Raw genomic sequence first — 19,398 nt, 5'->3', positions numbered from 1 at the left:
CCTGTCTGTTTGCTCTGCCGCTGATTCTGAACCAAATACAGCATTATTGACTTTCTGGCAAATTCCAAGGCTGCTTATTTTTGTTTATCAGCATTATTATGTCGCCCCCCCCACACACACACACACACACATTTTGTAAAGGCTGTCACTTGTACAACCAACTGCTGCACAGAAATCTCTTGGCACAGTGAGTCAGGGTGACAGAAGTATTAAAAGTGTGAATATAACATTTGACTCATCCTTGACTCAAAGTGGTGAATAAATAAGAATACAATTACTCAATAAAACTGACTTAATCTGGCTGCTACATAATATCGTTTTATTGGTATTGGGTGAAAACTGAAACCTCTAAACCAGCACAAAGTGCTGTAACCCCCTAAAGGTTTTTCCCATATTCACTAACCAGACATAACTTCTTCCTCTAGTTGGTTATCTGCATGCAAGCTTTTTAAGATCAAGATGAATATCTGCAGCAGGTCTCTTTATTACAGGAGCTCCTTGTTGTTTCATCCAGCATCCCCTTGGGGCTCCCCTGATTATTAAAGCCATTCATCAAGTTAGTGAAATACCTCTTCCCCCTGGGATTCTGTTCACGGGCTATTTACATTCACCTTGGTGGAAGTTACGATGTTAAGCTGGATTTTTATGTCTTGGTATTTACTGTGTCTGATTTCTTCTCAATGAATCATTTCTTCTCTTCAGTGCCCTACGGATGTGACTCAAATGGAAGCATTGAGTTAATGACCCTGATTTTACTAGCTGTCCCCGTAAGGTGGCAACTTTTCAGGTGAAAAATGTTTGCACTTAACCTAGAGAAAGATTTTCAACAATTCTTCCAGCTACCAGGGCTTCATTCCAAATGCCTCTATTTGTCTTATTCCTTTCGACTTCCACACGACTGTAAGGTGTGCACCCACATTTCAGATTCCCTCATTTCATGCATGGTGGCACAGGCATGTGTTTAATACATTCTTACATTATTTGTATTTTCTCCTGTAATAACAGACATGGATGAAATGAACACAATTTATTTACCATAATGACCATTCTTTGTTGGAGGAGCATTTGATGAAACACTGTAATTTTCAGCTACTGGAATGCTGTCAGTAGCTCGCTAGCGACACAAGCCTCCACAATTTATTCTTAAAAGCCTGTCCATACTTATTTCCTGTCCTATTTGTTTTTTTTACCTCAGTATACGGGTAGATTTGATTAAGTTGACTCAGTCCTGACCATGTCATATTCCTTTTCAGTGTCTTCGCTGCCTTGCTTTCATGACAAGCTAATATTACTGTAAACAAAAAGCAAAAACTAAAGAACACTGCATTTTCAGAACACCCCCTGCTGGAGTACATGGAGCATTTTGAATTTGAATGGATAATTACAAATCAAGTATTGAATTTTTTTCCAATGTTCAAATAGTAATTTTAGAATTTGAATTGAAAGTGACAGCTTTAGTAGCCACAACCTGATATGTTATAGTTCTTTTATTTATGTCTTAGAGGGAGCGAGGTTGGTTGGTTTGTTGACTGATTGAGTGATTAAGTGACAGAGTGATTGATTATTGTGCCATGCCATAGAGCTCCACTGTTGTCCGAAATAGTTATGTGCAAGTCAGGGTATTCTAAAATGCACACCAACCCATGAGGGCCGACTTGCCCCGCACAACCTTTTTACTGGACATTATGACCGTAGGGATTCAAAAAGGTCTTCAACAGATTTCCGCGGTCAAACACTGAGACGCAGAGAGAGAGGATGAGGAGGTGGAAGGTGGACTATTGCACAGTATATTTGTAAGTTATTATTAACTCACAGTGCTGCTTTGTCATTAAATGACCTGCCTGGTTGAAACCAGCAATATTTTCTAACAGTCTTACCCAGACGGCTGGACCTGCAGGACCGTGGCTTGTGGGTCAACCTGTGCATCACTAGACCAAAACTATTAAAAACACATCAATGAACTACAATGTGCAGTGGGTGGCATTTCATTACCAAGACCACAAGCATTTTAGTTTAAGTCACTTACTTTAAGTTACTCCTTGTTGTGTAATGTTTGCTAAAATCTACAATGCAAAGTGATTTAGGAAATTATTTAGCCTTATGTGTGCAATGCGGGATCATCGGTTACTGTTTGTTAACACGCTCGCCAGCAAAAGTGAACATAAAAGACAACCCCAGATTTGCATTTGTTTGGCATTTCGCCTCACTGTATTTGCGTTTTTTGAGCGTTGAGTGTCTTTGATGCCTGCTGCTTACAGTCTGGCACCTGGTCGCTACCTTTGTATAATACCCTGACCATAATATGATGTGTTAGTTTAGATTTCTGTGTTCAGTGGCAATGATTGGAACTTGAAAATGTGGAGAGACAGACTAACACACTGCTGGTTTTGGTGTTTTCATGTGATATGTTCAAATTAAGAAAAAAGAGAATAACATAAGCCTTATCCTTTAATGGTTTGGCAAAGAAAAACAGAAGCTTGCAGGGTGGGTGACAAGCTTACCCTGCAAGCCTCTTTCTCTGGCTCTGTTGCTCGCACACAAGCACACACACATGGACCAGCAAAGATACGGGTGTCACACTTGCTTCTCGTCCATGCTAATAAGCCTTCTGTAATTTAGTCATCCTCAAACAGCTCAAGCTCCCTCTAAAGCAGGGAGTGAGATGGAGAGAGAGAGAGAGGGAGAGGATCGATGGATTGACCTCACACTGGCACTCAGGCTGGATTTATCCTTCTCATTTTGCCTTGGACCTGAAGTGAGAAAATATTTAGGAGTGGTCTCTTTTGGGCTGGAGCAGTGTACATGCATTTGTTTATATATTTATGTCCTCCACCGCGTTGCTTTCTTTCATTATTTTCTACCCTTTTCATTTTTAATGAGTCTTTGGTGAATAGCGAGCAGCTGCCTCTGTGTTCTCGTGGCCTCACTTCTATCATTGCTCTCTGAGCAATATAGTTAGAAATGCCAAGGAGGACCATTTTAAAAATGCATGTACTGTACTTGCATCTTGAAACAAGGGTCCCCTGCCTCTACTAGAAGGCGGTTTTGACAGGACTGCCTTTATGAAAATCTATACTTAGAAAAGGCCAAGCCAAGCAAACTCTTTCTGTGCCAGCTATATAAGCATTATAAATGAGACAACCCTGTGTGCCTGAGATTTCCCTGGAAGTCAATATTCACATCACAAGTATATGTTTTCATTCTTTTTGCTGCCAGTTCGGGGCCGTGAAAATTTACCATTGGCATCAGCCTTATTGTTGATTTAGCATTCCACCAAGGTTAGGGGATTGATTTCTGGTGACGCTACTGTGATTAAAGTCAGGAAACAGTTGGATGTCTGCAGAGCAGGCTTGTCAGGGCCTGATGTCGGCGCAGCACTCACTGGGAGACGGTCTGTTTGTCAACAAGCTGTGTTTCACAGGCGAGTTGAAGAGGGCGCCTGCATAGCAAACTGAAAGGCAATTTGACAACTGTCAGATCGATAAAGCCAAGAGGAGGTGGAGGAAGGACAACGGAGGCAGGATGGGGAGGCATTACAGTAGTTTGAGCACAGCGCGATTTGGTTGTGCTAATGATTTGGGATGTATGCATAGAACTCATAGAAAAGAAATGATACAGAAGCTCATGATAGCAGGAACAAACAGAAGTTCGGACGAGGTATAACAAGATGTGGTGGTTCACTTTCTTTACCTTTTTCTGCAGTCATGCGCCAGTATGGAGTCATTTTACAAACACTAAAGCTCACCATTTTAGTTTAAATTGTTCTTCCCCTGGATTTCCCCCATAATGTTTCCTGGTGTTGGAGGATGCTGATCACTGCAGTTTACTGTAAAGGAGGTGCCCTAATAACAATTCGGCTCAGATAGTGAGGTAGAAAAAGGCTTTCTGCCAAGTTTTAAAAAGCAACAACAGTGCTGCACATCAGAAACAGAATCAGTGACAGAAAGTTTAACTGTCGGTAAGTCAAGGATTTGTATTAAAGCTTTAATGGGGCTCTTTGACAGACAAGTGATAAAAAAAAAAAATCCATTAGTGAAGAGAGAAACTGAGGGGAGCATATTGTGACTCCATTCATGAGCACAGACAGTAACAGGCCATATGGTCATAGTAGACTGTAATATAGCCTGTAGGGGATGGTACAGTATGGGGCTGGATAGATTATTCTAGGATGTGTTACTTTATGGAGAAATGTTGACCACATGGAAGATGATTATCATGCGAGTGATTTTTTTTATATATTGAGTCACAGTTCCTTTATGTGGACCTTTGCCTTCGCCAAAATGTCACCAATAAAGCTTTTTTATAACACCTGCACACTGCAAAGAGCTGTCATTTGCAGTGTGCAGGTGTTTTTTTGTGTCCAACACTGAACCCGGACGTGGACAAGCTTGCTCAAGTGACAGTTTGTTTAATTAGCTATTAATATGCAGGTTATTGTCTTGGTTTTATTCTTTAGTGTGTGAAATGTCAAAGCATTAGGACAACCAACTCAAAAATATTCAATTTTCAATTATACAAGATAGACACAGAAACCAGAGTGCTCTTTGCTTGAAAAGTGACTGAAAAAAATACTTGATTATTGATGTATCAAATAAGAAGTACGAAAAATATGTATATCAATCAACTAAGCAATTAAGAAACAATAGTTTTAGCTCTATAGTCACCACAAACATCATAAAGTCAAGTCAGATATAACAGACAGCTGTGCAGCCTATAACTGTGTGCACATGATAGCAAAAATAGCCTGGAGTATTTGAACATACCATTTTGACTGTTTACAGATGTCACTGATTACATGTGACTACTTTTGTCTGTAGCCCACCACTGACAATGGTGACCATGTATGGCACATTATCAATAGTCAGTTTCATAGCATACTGTAACATCTCACAAATGTGTCTTTTGATCCCAAGTCTTTTTCTGTATATAGTTTGCCTTTTATTCCCTAACAGTGGTAATGAGGCTGTTTGCCCTTCACTGGAAACAAATCAGCGAACAAACTGAATTATACCATAGATTCAAAGAGAAGAAAAACAATTACATGTCATCTGTGTGATGAAAGAAAGACAGTAGAAGGCAGAATTTGCAAAACTGCAGATTTTTTGTCCTAATGCTTCCAGCACATAATGTGCGGAGTCACTCATACAGTTGATTTTCATTTTTCTGTCCTCCATCTGGTAAAGCAGTTCATACCTTTGATCTTTTTAGCATTGCTGCGATTCCCTGTGTTTTGCTTGTGTAGTTAGGAGAGATGAATATGTGTGTGTGTGTGTGTGTGTGTTAGTGAGAGATGTTGCAGAATGAAAATTGCAGACGCTTCTTACATCCATTACTTTCACCTATAGGGACACCCTATGCATTACGGCTTGCACGAAACATGCAACGGAAACACACAGCGGCATCATTATGGTTCATTTGTGACATGCATTTCAAATCGGTACAGCTCCCTTTACACACATGCACTGTTTGCTGACTACAAGCCACAGGGCACCACACACAGCGAGACACACTCACACAGGGTAAGTCTCCTAGGATGCTGAACACCTGCCAGAGCCAGTGGGCAAGGCTCCAGGAGATGTAGTGAGCTACTCTGAGAGTTGGAAGCATCTCTTTATGCCCCACACCAGAGAGCCAACAGACACAGATTGCCCACTCAGCGAGAGAGCCACAGAGAGGAGGAGAAAGTGTGGAGGGGAACTGAATTAAAGGAGGGAAGGTAGGTGAGAGTACAGAGGAGGCTCGAGTAGTAGAAGGAGCCTCTAATAGGGAGAAAGTAAGAATGAAAGGGCAATAGGAAAGGGAGAGAAAAGAGGGAAAACGTAGCATCAACAACAAGGGGGAGATTTGTGGGAGATGTTAGTGGCAGGAGAGAGGAAGAGAGCTAAGAAAGGATTAAACAAGAGAAAGAAAGAGGTGGAAAATTGAGAAAAATCTTGCGTTTGCAGAATTGGGGTCTTATTGGTTGGCTGGGGAAATGGGAAAGTGCAGGAATTACCTTGCAGCTATAAGCCTGTCCGACTGTAGCTCTGGACTCCGGAGTGTATTTAAGGACTCCCCGCACAGCTCTCTCCTTGACTTGACTTTGACTTCACACACTGTGGTTTCAAATGGCTGTGGAGACTCCGTGAGCTTCATTAGGTTAATTCTTCACCTGCTCTCCTTTTTGCTTGTAAGTTGTAGAAAATGTTTCTACATTTAGAAACTATGAGACAAATTTATGAGACAAATTTGGTCTGGACTAGTCAATTGTAGAAGGGTATCTGTGGTATTTTTTAAATCTGGACCCTTTTTTCACATGTTCACGTGTCTGAGTGACTCAAGCGAACAACAGCTTTTTAATTTAGTCTTGCATGACCATTGCAGAGGTTATCGGCAAAGCAGGCTCCAGTGTTACCACTTGGGGCATGTTCACACAATTTATGTCCACTAAAAGTGCTTGTTGTTGCCACTGACATGCCCAAATCAGTATTACAGCTGTCTGACAATACTGAGGAAAGGACCCTACAGAGATAGGCCTTTTTGTTGATGTTTGTTTGACCAGAAACAGCCCGAAATCACCATAGCTAAACCCACCAGACTCCATTTAAATTAACAGTAAATCTAGTGTGTATACAGCCAGATATTTTCACATCTAATTGGGTGAACTAAGGGTTTATTTCAACCAAACCAGATTTGGTGTGGTGTGGTTTATGAGCATAAAGCACTGTACATTTTGCAAATCGAGCAGCTTATTTAACGTTGTTAAGGATATACTGTGTCGGATTATTTTCCTAGGAAACAATGTATAGACTCATACAGAAGTTATCCCTCTCAACCATCACTCTTGACCAACTAGACGTGTTAGGTGGTGTATTTTTCTGCAGAGACTCTGTATTTTCTTTTTTTTCTTATTATTTTCTGTGTTCGGGATGGTTATGGACGTGTACCCCAGACGTGAGCAGGTGCAAGACTGTAAGTAGCAGGCATCCAAGAGACACAGCACCAAAAAAACACAAATATAGTTAGGCGAAACACCAAATGAGAGTGAATCTGGGGTTGGTTTTTTACTTTCACTTTCACCACTGAGTGTGTCAACAAACAGTAACCAACAATCCTGCATAGTATACCTTTAAGGTGTAGAGTCATGAATATATTCTGAGCCAGTTAGCATAGAACGTATCTTTGGACGGCTGCTTTGCTTTGGTTATGTTACAACTACCTGCCTCAGGAGCCTGAGGGTTACCATTGTTAACGTTGACGTCACTGACACTGCCATTTACGCTATTCATTTCAGTTCTGGTGCTTTTGTGGAGTGTAAATCTACATTTTAGCCCACAGTCCATGTTTGCAATGCCTTTAAGATGATATCATTAAAACTTGTTTGTATATGCCTATGCGAGATGCTGCAACAGCAGAGGGGGCTAATAGCCAGTAGCGGATCCTGATATGGGCCAAATGGGTGATTAGTGGGCAAAGATGGAGCACCAGGTGTCTTGTCCAGGAAGCGAGAGTTGGTCCATCTGATGAAGCATTCCGGCAAGTTCGTCTGGAGGCTGCATTCTGCCCGGTGCAAACATTGGCTGAACATTATTAGACATTGCTGTAAATGTGTGTGTGTGTGTGTGTGTGTGTGTGTGTGTGTGTGTGTGTGTGTGTGTGTGTGTGACTCTTCCACATCATTAGTGTTTGCTGGAATCAATGAAATTATGAGCAATACCTGCAATCCCACACTGAAATTCAGGCCCTGCAATATATCGATAGCAGTAAAATCCAGTATTAGTTGGGCTATAGTGGGCAGTTACCCAGCCAATTAGCACCCTATGTTCACTAACAAAGACCACACCAATAAGATCAAGACTTGTAATGGTTTATTGCATATGAATGATTAAGGGTTTGGAGGAAAGCATGAAAGGATGAGGATCAAGGGATTAGAGAATGAAAGGATAAGGATCAAGGGATGGAGGGATGATAGGATGCACACTGAAGGGATGAGGGTTGCGGAATAAGGGGATGAGGGTCGGAGATGAAGGACGAACGGATAAGGGTCAAGGGATGCAGGGCACAGAGGGTGAGGGATGAATGGATGAGGAATGAAGGGATGGGATCGAATGGATGAGGGTCAAAGGGTTGAGGGATGAAGGGATGAGGGTCAAAGGCATGAGGTGATGAGGGTCGAGGGACAAATGGATGAGGGTTGATGGATAAGGCATGATGGGATGAGGGTCGAAGGGTTGAGAGATGAAGGGATGAGGGGTGCGGGATAAAAGGATGAAGATGGAGGGGGTGAAGTGTGAGGGATGAATGGATGAGGGTCGAGGGTCAAATGAAAAGGGAGGAAGGCATGAGGGTTGAATGGATGAGGTATGAGGGTCAAAGGGTTGATGAATGAAGGGATGAGGGTCGAAGGCATGAGGTGATGAGGGTCGAGGGACAAATGGATGAGAGATGATAGGATGAGGGTTGAATGGATGAGGGTCGAAGGGTTGAGGGATGAAGAGATGAGGGTGGAAGGACAAATGAATGAAGGGTCAGGGATGACAGGATAAGGATCAGGGGATGAAGAGTGAGGAATGACGGGATGAGGGTTGAGGGATGAAGTAATGGAAGATTGAGGGTCGAGGGATTAAGGCTGGGTTTCTGTGAGTGGGCGAGTGCGATGATAGATGTGTTGGTTGAAAGGAAGAACACAGGAGGGATCCTGGGAATGAGACTGCGTGAGAGACGGAGTTGTCTCTTCGTGAACTCAGCTTCGGATAGAGAACCTGCTGGTTCCAGTACGCAGAACGGAGTAGAGAAAAAGATATAAGAGGGAAGAAGGGATTGGGCAGGCGGGATGTAGGAAATGCTTTAAAGAGAAAGAGAATGTATCAAGAGTGCGTAAATACTTTTGGGCAGAAATGGGACATGTTCGAAGCGTGGTCTTTGTTCCTGAACCTAGTTTATAAAAGTACATTATGTTGGAGCAGATAAACATACTGTTTAATCCATTGCTTTGCTCTTGTATTTTTTGTTTCCATCAAATCTCTTTAAACCATAGGTTTGTATTGCTTTTACCACACCCCCACATGCTGCTTCAACCTGTGGAGAAATCCAAGGCTTGACTGGTCCACCTTGTTATGGTGACTACAACTGCTAACTTTGACTGGATAATCTCTGGTAATGGAGGGGATTCACGAACGGTCAATAAACAATGGGATTATAGAGATAGACATAATTTCAGCATTACTTTAATCAATTAAGACAAACAAGACTAAGATAAAGATATTATTCCACTTTCTTTCTGTATCATTCTTTTCTTGCTCACTTGTTTTGTGTGTCCCACAAAGATCTTTTTGTGTGTGGGAACACAGCCTGTTCAAAGTGACAGATGCTGCTGTCTGTGCTCTGCCGCTAGCTGTTGATACTGTATCTTGAGGACCAAAAAAAAAAAAAAAGAAAAAAAAAAAGTGCCAGCCCCTGCATCGAATACTAAGAAAACTCAGATGATTGAAATGCCACCCTCTGTTGTTTTGCTCATATATTTTATGCACACTGAAGTTCTCTGCTATTCCGAGCTTTGGCTCTGGCACCATATGTTCAAAACACATTTACAAGACATTGTGATAAGTTTTGTCATACCCTCTGTGCTCTTCATCATGCCAGCCTGCAAGAGGGGGGTGCAAGTCTTGAATAATAAGTTGTGTAGAGGAAGAAAAATTGAGAAAATAATAAGAATATAACTGAATAAGTGAATTTTCAACTTTTTTTTTTAACTCATACTCTCTTAAAACACTGCTTTTTAAGATCAAGGACTTTACCTCAACTTTGCTCCCTTCAGGATATTTTTTTCAATTTTCATTCTTTGTCCTATTAGAGTGAAAGAAATTTATGGCAACCAATTGCTTGGGACATTTATCGTTTCTGTCACTTAGTATTGATTTAGCCTCACAAAAAATTGTAAAATTAAAGAAATAATTTGCTGCTTAAATATTGCAACATACGCTGCATAGGTATTTCTGAAATAACTGCTGCTTTGAGCTCCCCTTTACAGGTTAAAGTTCTGGTAACATCACACTGTCATTACTGGATCCTTTAACTTTCTAATAATCATCAGAGCTTTCCCTCAGATGCTATTTCTGAACGTCTTGGACGTGTTCAGTTCAGATTTGGGTTGCTTTGTTACCCTGAAAGATTTTCCTGCCATCAGGAAAGACATGCATCATCAGATGAAAGTGAATCATTATGCCAGCTGTGATTACAGTCTACAATGGCATCGAAGGAACAGTTAGAGCTACAGGAAATTGTCCCAGAAAATATGTCCCACTGTGCAGCAGAATCACAAGACGTCCGTGCAGAAGCATTTAATGTTTTGTCTCTTTGCTTCACACAGAGCTGCACAGAAATCACAACTCTTAATCAGAAAAACATTTATTTGTAAGCTTCGGTATCTTGTTACGTATCTAGTTATTCTGTTTTCATATCTGTCTTAGCATGTAGTTTTATACTGTTTAAAATTAAAATAGTCTGTCATAACTGTAAAATGCCCAGTTTTTATTTGTTTCACTTTCACTTTCATTTAATTTTACTCTGCAGTAGAAGAATCAAAAAAGAAATCCTAGTGCTTTGAAAGTGCTTTGAAAATGTCTGCGCTGTTTTGTGCATCCAGATAATTAAACAAAAATTTTATATTTCATCTTCAGCACTGTACTGCCAGGCTTTACTGTTCCCCCCAGTTTTTGCATATCTAACAAAAACTGTTAAAAACTGACAATAGCATTTAAGCATAGTTTAAGTTACAATTAACTCTCAGCACAGCAGTGTTTTGAATAAAATACAATTTATCTTTGTTTCTAAGTGTCAAAAATGCCTGATCATGCCATTTTGGGACCATTTTCCTTTTAAAAAAAAAATTCTCAATTCTCTTTAACAAAGTGCTGCACTGTGTGATGATTTGGTCTCCTTAGTCAAATTGATTTATTTTTAATACAGCCCAGCTAATCCTGGATTTTTGAAGCTGATTTGGGAGTTTAAAAATCAGATCTTTAAAATGGGATATATTATGCCTTTTCTTATTTTCCTAATATATATTAGGGCTGTCAGTCAATTCAAATATTTAATCACAATTAATCACACGATTGTCCACAGTTAGCTCGCGATTAATCGGAAATAAACTGCACATTTTTTGTCTGTTTTGAATGTACCTTAAAGGGATATTTTTTAAGTTTTAATACTCTTATCAACATGGGAGTGGACACATATGCTTTAACACAATGTAGTGTCCAACTTTACACTTTCTAAAGGTTAACTAAACACCCCCTGTCTCTTTGTAAGCAGCTCAACGTCCTCCAGCAGTAACTCACTTCACATTGACAGTAAATTTAAATAACTTTGGTCCTGCCGAGAGAACCATCCGGGCTTTGAAGCTAAACTTGCCATTCACAAGATGGCTTTTTTATCCATTTCTGCTCATGAAGGTTTGTTTCTGCTTGCCATCCATAATTATAGAATTATAGGGTCATAATTATAGAATGTACATTAATCACACCTCAAAAAAATGAGTGCCATTCAAAGGGATTAGCGTTAACTTGTTATTAACGCGTTAACTTTGACAGCCTTAATATATATATATATATATATATATATATATATATATATGTCATTTTACAACATTAAATGTTCATATTAAATGTATTAAATATAGCCAAAGTTTGAAATTATGAGTTAATATGTGAAACTACTCCCTCTGAGCATCAGATTTCATTATAAAGTCATCTGCTCTGGCACATTACATAGCCTTCGCTGCTACGTTAAGCTAATCACTAACATCAGAAAAACTGTGATCTTGGTTGCCAGTGTTGTTAATTTGTCCCTGATTCTTATCATATTCCTGCGGGAACAGGTGTGTTTGTGTTTGGAAGCTTTTATTGTTGATTTTTAACAGGAGAAAGTGCCACTACACACAGTCATTCCTCAGCTGCAAGTGGACTTGTAGCTACATGCTAATGTCAGGGAGCTGGTTGCTAATGTTGCTGAATTACAGTCATTCCCCCAACTGCAATGACAGTGCAGAGAAGCAGAGATAGACATCAAAGCATATTAACATGTTCTAGCAGAAACCCAAAATACAACTATGTACCTGAAAATGAGCACAGTAGCTCCCCTTTGAACTAACAGTTTCTTATGTTATCTGCAATATGTTAATGTCGACCTATGTTTTGGCTGATTTATCAGGCTAGCTCTATATTCTAATACCTGTTTAAGTTGATCTAGATGTAAGATTTTTCTGTGTTTATATTTTACCTCATGTATTCATATATTGAGGAAACTGCTTTTTCCAAAATAAATAATGAACATTCACACTCTGATCCCAGCATCATGTGTTGTGTTGCTACATACCATAGCTTCAGGCCATGTGTTCTTACATAGTATAGCATTAAGTCACGTGTTGTACAGCGTACTTCTTATGACCCGCTTGTAACTGACAGCTCTGGTGCGCTCTCTGTTCTGCATAAGAGCTGCCTCCTAACATGAGCTTCACAAAATCAGGGAGGAAGCATGTTCTCCACCCTGGTATCTGTCAGCGTCTTAATAAGGACTCGCACAGTAAGATGGAGATGGAACAGGATGGGAGACTGAGTTTGACTGAAATGTATCCTCATCTCACCTGTTATTTTTAATCTCAAGAGAATTTGCATAATAAAGGAGAGCTGGAGAGAAAAGCAAAAGAACAAGTTGTTCTCAAGTGGCTAGAGTGTACTGGGATTTTTTTTTTTTACCATCAAGTGCTGTCTTTGCATACATAATGGTCCTTCAGGTTGCCATGACAAAACGTGTACAATAATTTAATGCCTTACATAATTGGAAAAAACATCACAAGGATTTAAATCCATATGGAGACATTTTGTTTTGAGGTTTACAATTTCAACAGCTTGTTTATCCCCCAGCTAAGGAATGAATCATACACACAAGCATTTGAGTGATGTGGTGACTTTTGATTGATGACTCAGTAGCTTGTCAGTGAAGTAAATATGTTTATTTGTACTCCGTGTTAGTCCTAACTTTTCAATGAATATAGCTGCAGCTTTCAGCAGAGCCAAAACAGGGAAGACATTAACTGAAATACATGCTGTCTGCAAGTGTTGTGAACAAGGTTCGGTGAACTCTTATGCTGCCCTGCCTGCTTACCTTTATCATTCCTTCACTAACAGTCCCTTCTAAATGTCCTATTTCCTTCTTATCACTTAAGTCGCTATGCTTTACAGCTCCTGTCTCCGTGTTTCCCATCACTTTCCCTCACTTTTCCATCTATCTTTCTCAGCTCTTTCTTCTCAACACACTTGCCTCAGTTCACCTCTGCCCCTGTCCTTCTTCTCTCTCTTTTCCTCTCTTTCCTCTTCCTCTCCCCCTTCTTGGCCCCTGTACGGCTCCATCCCTTCAGTACGTCTCCGCCTGACAAATGAGGCCACTGCCTGGCCGCAAGCAGCGGTGCATCAAGGGCACGACTCCTGAGGGCCCAGTCGCTCAGACGACACCAAAGCCCTCTCCACCATTCCCCTGTACTCAGCCTTTCTCCTCACATCTTCCAGTTCACCCCTGGATCAGTTGTGCACAAGAGCTGAGTGAATGTCAATTACAGATACAGTGACTGACTTCTCTCTTTGCTCGGCCGGTCTAAATGTTCTCAGTCTGTGTGTCTTTTGCTCGGTCTTTTTGAGAGGGAATTATTCTGTAGATGAGAGGTAGAATTTTACCTATAGATAGAACAGACAGATTATTCTGTTGTCACACTTCATGTGTGACGATGGGCTCTACATGAAGCTTTTCACTGTTTCACTAAAGAGTCAGTCTCACACTTCAATTCTCCAGAGTGTTTAGATAATGTGATAACAGAATGATAATAGTAGTGGGGTTTTTTTTCAATATTTCAGTGTGTGCGTATGAGTTTTCAGATTTTTTTTTAACTGTATAAAATGTACTTATATTCACGCTGAGTGTGAATCAGTGGGGATTGTTGCAGAAAGCATCAAAATAAACACTTGGATTAAAACACATTTATTACACTGATGTGATTAATTAGAACATACAGGAATATATTTTTTACCATCAGAGAACTTATGTGGATGTTTGATGTGGAGCCAACTTTAAAGCTGCAGTAATCAATATTTCAAAAATAACAATGGACTACAACAATGGAATAGCAGTGTAAATAAGTGATGAACCCATAGGTAATAGTTAAGGGTGGGAATCATTAGAGTCCCCATTATACAGTATAATCACAATACTTAAGTTACGATTGTTATTTTAAACATGTTGTGTTGAGTATTGCGATGAAATGTATTGCTATATATTATGATGTATTACATTTTTGAACTGCAAATTATGTACCCAAACAAAGTTTTCCATCTGTTCGTCTCACTAAAGTCATTTTTATTGCATCAAAATTAATCTAGTGGACTAAAAACCAACTGATTTTATTATGCTGCCAAAGGTTTAATTTGTATTTTCAATATTTTGGCATCTGTGTAACGATATGATATTGCCACACAAAATTACTGTGATACTGTGCTGTATCAATTGAGTAGAAATAGAGTGAAAAGGATGATGAATACTGGACTAATCAATGTGTAAATAGGAAACAGTTTGCTCATACTTTAAGCGTATGAACTTTATAAGATGATAATATGTCAATGTTGTGTTTACCCAAGTGGGAAAAAATCAGTTAATGTGGCTCGATGAAATAGAAAAACCATGTTGTAGTCGGTAAAGCAATAATGTAGCTATCAAGTCTATGTGGCAATAAAATTGCAGTAATTTAATAAGTCCCTTCAGTCAAAACTCAAATGACTATGCATTAACATAGTTATTAGCAGTGTTGTGCTAGTTACTGAAAAATAGTAACTAGTTACCGTTACTAGTTACTTAATTAAAAAGTAACTCAGTTAGTAACTCAGTTACTTACTTAAAACTCAACTTAGGACTCTGGTCTTGGCTCGCCATCACGCCGTGACCGTGACGCACGCGCACTAGTGTCATCTATACTACGTAGAGTACGTCCTGGCTGTAGGTGACTGAGTGGGGACGCTAGAGGGCGCTAGGTGCTTTTCTTTTTTGCAGTGTAGTTTTTCTAAGCCACAAAGAAGACAGTGTTGATAAGAAGGATCAAGTTTTGGGAAACTCAGCCCTGCAGCCCAAAACATTTCCAAACTGTATTGGCTCGTAGCTACATCGCCTAAGCAACAGCAGATGGAGTTTAACCAAGGGACTGTTAGACAACAACCTGACAAAACAATTGAACGGTATAGGAAACATGCAACTGTCTTCTACAGTGGAGTCACTCGCTGTCAGGCAGCTAAACGTTTTACAACTATGGTACTTGGATACAAATATGGAAAATGAGCTAAAGAGAACATTTGAAGAGCTACATGATGATGTCAAGTATGTCGCCCACCGCAGACACTGTCTGTAAACAACAAAAGCTTCCTCGGGGTAACAATGGATATCACATCACTGGATATAATGTTAACGTTACTGGGACTAAAAATCTACAGAAGCGCTACCACTTAATGTAACGTTACAGCAGTGTGGTGAGGCCAGCAGGTCGACAGTGACTTAAGAGATGGTGAGAGACGTGTTTCATTAAGATGCTCTGGTAAGAACTGTTCATATACCTCTATCTGACTTGACTATCTTTTATTGTTCAGGGCTAAAATGTTTTAGTGAAAGGAATCTTCAGTTTGTGAAGGAGTACTGCATGCTGCGCGCCGTTTTAAATCCTGGCCAAAAATAACGGAGTAACGCACCGTTTGGTAACGGTAACTGAGTTACTGAATTTAAAAACTAACGCGTTAGAGTATTAGTTATTGCCAAAACCAACGGCGTTACTGTAACGCGTTACTAATAACGCGTTACTGCCCAACACTGGTTAATAGTCTGTGCTTCCAAATGTGAGCAGGTTGAATCTGGTTTAGTTTGATGTTTTTATTAAGTGAGGGCTATTTTCTAATTGTAATTGGTTCAATAAAGAAATAATATTCAAGCACATCAAATGCAAAATAGATTATGTCACATTTTCGGCATTAGCATTTTAATCAATCTGCAAATCAGAAGGTACAAAATACTTCAAAAAACTTGTTGAGATTAAGAAATATTTTTGCCAGAGACAGGCAGCAAATGGGTTACAAACAGACAGCATAGTACAAAAATACATAGTTAGAAAAGGCAACACAAAAGCAAACAATATAAAACACAAACAGAAAATTAAAGTACTACAAAGAAAAACTAAAAAGTACACTGACAAATGCTATAAAGGAGCCACAAGAAAAGCAAGAAAACAAAGGCAACCTGTAAACAATTAAAAAGACCAACTAGAATACATCCCGACATTGGCATTTAGATGATAACACACAAAATTCCTGCAACAGTGCTTTGAAACAGCAACCAGTGAATGCAATTTCAAATCCCTCTGCAGAGGATTCCACATATAAAGAGTCGCATACATGAAGTCTCTTATGCCAAACTCCGTATGCACCCCAGAGGTATAGTCAATAAGAACATGAGAGGAGAGCATAACCATTTTCAATTTTTTGCTTAATGTACACACATAAATATACTGGAATTAGGCCAATAACAGCTTTATAAAAATGAAAATGCCAATGAAATAGTCTGAAATTTTAAAGAGAGCCACTCAACCCAAGCACACAGAACACAGTGATGGGTGAGGCATTTTTCATACAGTGATATCCCACAACAGCACAACAGAAAATTTATTTGTTCAGCACTATTATTCCCGTATGCTCATGTAAAATCAATGTAATCAACGAGGCTGAGAGAGAGGATGTAAGAGACGGACGTGCGAGACGAAGAGGAAGTGTATATTTGGTGGGTGTGAAAACAAGGCTCGATGTGGTGTGATACTGTACGTTTACATCTAATCAATGCACATCTCCTCTGATGGTGTATGTGCTTTATACTTTCACTGCTCAGTATCGTAGCTATATTACTGTTAGGCTAGTATATAATGTTACTGTGTGATTATTGCCTCCACAACAATAAACTGACTATAATGAAACTTAACTAAATGTTGTATAACCTTAGCACGGTGCCTGTATTGATTCTCATGAGGGAGTTAGTCCAGCCTCATAAACGGTGTTGTAAATGTAAATGTAAAAGTTGTCACTCAAATCAGTTTCATCCATTAAGAACTGGATTCATGCATTCTTTTTAGTCGTACAGTTTTAAGAAAACCGGATGTGTTTACAGATAAAGGTGCATTTAGGTCAGTTGATGTCTCATTTTATTCTTGAGCATCTTCAGTACAGACAAGGAGGATTACAAAGTGTCCCCCTACACACACACTGCCTGCTGAGTCAGATGATATGTGATGGAAAATGTGGTGTTATGTTGAATTATTGACCATTACTGGAAGCCAAACCAAGGAAAAAGATGTTCTCTGTGTAGGTGGTATTACAGTATGTGCGTGGGACTGAAGTGTTATGACACCCTCAAATTAGTATATCGGTACAATGTTCAACTCTGGCTGCTGTGCCATCGACAGAAGGATTATATAATGTTCTTGACACCTGAGCTTGCTACTACAGTAGGTGGAGGAAAGCTAAGAGAGTGAAAAGTACAGAAATGTACACTGTAGATTATTGATTATGCAGGATGGATCAGCCCCAAAAATGGCCATCAAGAAACATGAGCAACACTTTTATCTTTCAATTAACACTGGTTTGTTGAGTCAATAGCTTCTCTCTGAATTTCTCGACACCATATTTACTTGGCTACCAACACCTTGTACCCGTGTGTCACAGTTCTTCTCTCGCTGAAGTGTGATGCAGGAACATCGCCAGCGAAATATTGTCACTGAGCTCCCTGAGAAATAGAGATCTTGAGGATTTGTTTTTCTGCCATTTTATGGATGTCTAAAAATGTTGTCCTTTTTTTCTCCTCCTGCAGCTCTCTTTACAGAGGTGCCACATGACATCACGACGCAGAGCGGTGAGGATGTGGAGATGGCTTGTTCCTTCCGAGGGGCGGGCTCTCCCTCCTACTCCCTGGAGATCCAGTGGTGGTACATCAAGGACCACAGAGACTGGCAAGAGAAGTCTGTCCAGATCACTAATAATGTAAGATGGAATGAAACCCAGCTGTTTCTTGTTTATATGTATATATATCTACAGATATATAGATATATATATACATACAGTGATTCTCAACCAGGAGAACTTGTAACCCAGGTCATACTTCTGCAGTTGTCAGGGGGTATGTGGAAAACCCAACTTATTAACTCAACTTAAAATTAGAAATTTAAAATGTAAATTTTCATTTAAAATGTAGACTTTAAAACGATATATACGCACTTGTGTCAAGCATGAAAATAGCAAGAAAACATTCAGCTCTAACACATAGAAGGTTCACTGTGTTGGATATAGTGGCATCTAGTGGTGAGTTTGCAGAACTGAAACTTCTACTTCTACGTGTAGGAGAACTATGGTGGCCAATGCGAAAACGCAAATGGCCCTATCTACAGGTACAGGTACAGAGTGCCAGATTGTGTGTAATGCTTATGTGCAGAGAACTAGAGTGTGTGTGCAGGTGACGGTAACAGTAACGCTTAGCAGAGAGTATGAAGTCAAACGTAGCAGCGCAATGTGTTTACAGTTTACAGTGAACCCTATGTTTTGCTTACCAACTGCTGATTAAAGTGGAGGGGTTAGCCCATGGATGTAAAAAGAGGGTTAGCCTATGCCCCGTAGTTAGCAAACAAAGTTAGCCTCAAATTGGAACCTGAACAGACTCACTTAAGGTGGACTGTTAAGGTGAACCAGCTATTCTCACTGTAGTGACAATCTCAGCCGCTATAATGATGAAATGTCAGGCCGCGAAATCTCTCCTGAGTTAGGGAGACAGTTATTGATCCCAACTCAAAATTTATTTTGCTGTTATTAGTATTGTAACTGTTATTTAGTGTTAAATTATTGTAGTTGGGTTCAGTTTAATATATTATGAGTTTATGTGATTCTGTTAATAGTGTTATGTATCTATCCATAGGTATACTTTAAACAGGAAAATACTGAAATATGACAATCGTATGGCGCTATGTGTGATAACCTACCCTAATGATAAACTAATGAAACATGTTATAAATATTGGGTACCATTTCTGCCAATAGATGCCTGTAAACCCTACACACTGGACCTTTAACATCAAGTGTTTTAAAGGAGGGCACATGAAAACCAGTAAGCAATTGAGCAGAGAAGTTAGATTAAGAAATTAATAAGCGGTTGAAATTGTAAAAAAAATAAAATAAAATAAATCAACAGCTGACATACTTGGCTTAAAGTTAAGAATAAACAGTTGGAATAGTTCAGTTTCTGTCACGTTAAGGCATAACCACTCGTAGTATGAATACAAACTGGACTATCGCAACCTTAATAT

At 39.6% G+C, this 19,398-nt stretch overlaps 1 protein-coding gene across 1 annotated transcript in view; it reads left to right on the top strand.

Moving 5' to 3' along the window:
* The window catches only part of vstm2l (V-set and transmembrane domain containing 2 like), a 31,995-nt gene that overhangs the window by 8,107 nt on the left and 4,490 nt on the right, over window positions 1–19,398 (top strand). Inside the window, exon 2 of the mRNA XM_050038210.1 lies at window positions 17,917–18,086. Coding sequence (XP_049894167.1) covers window positions 17,917–18,086 — 170 coding nt within the window. The remainder of the gene's footprint in view (window positions 1–17,916; window positions 18,087–19,398) is intronic.

This window comes from Epinephelus moara, chromosome 24, assembly GCF_006386435.1.
Source record: "Epinephelus moara isolate mb chromosome 24, YSFRI_EMoa_1.0, whole genome shotgun sequence".
Taxonomy (NCBI): Eukaryota; Metazoa; Chordata; class Actinopteri; order Perciformes; family Serranidae; genus Epinephelus; species Epinephelus moara.
The sequence above is the reverse complement of the archived record's forward strand: the minus strand, read 5'-3'. Positions and strand labels throughout refer to the sequence as shown.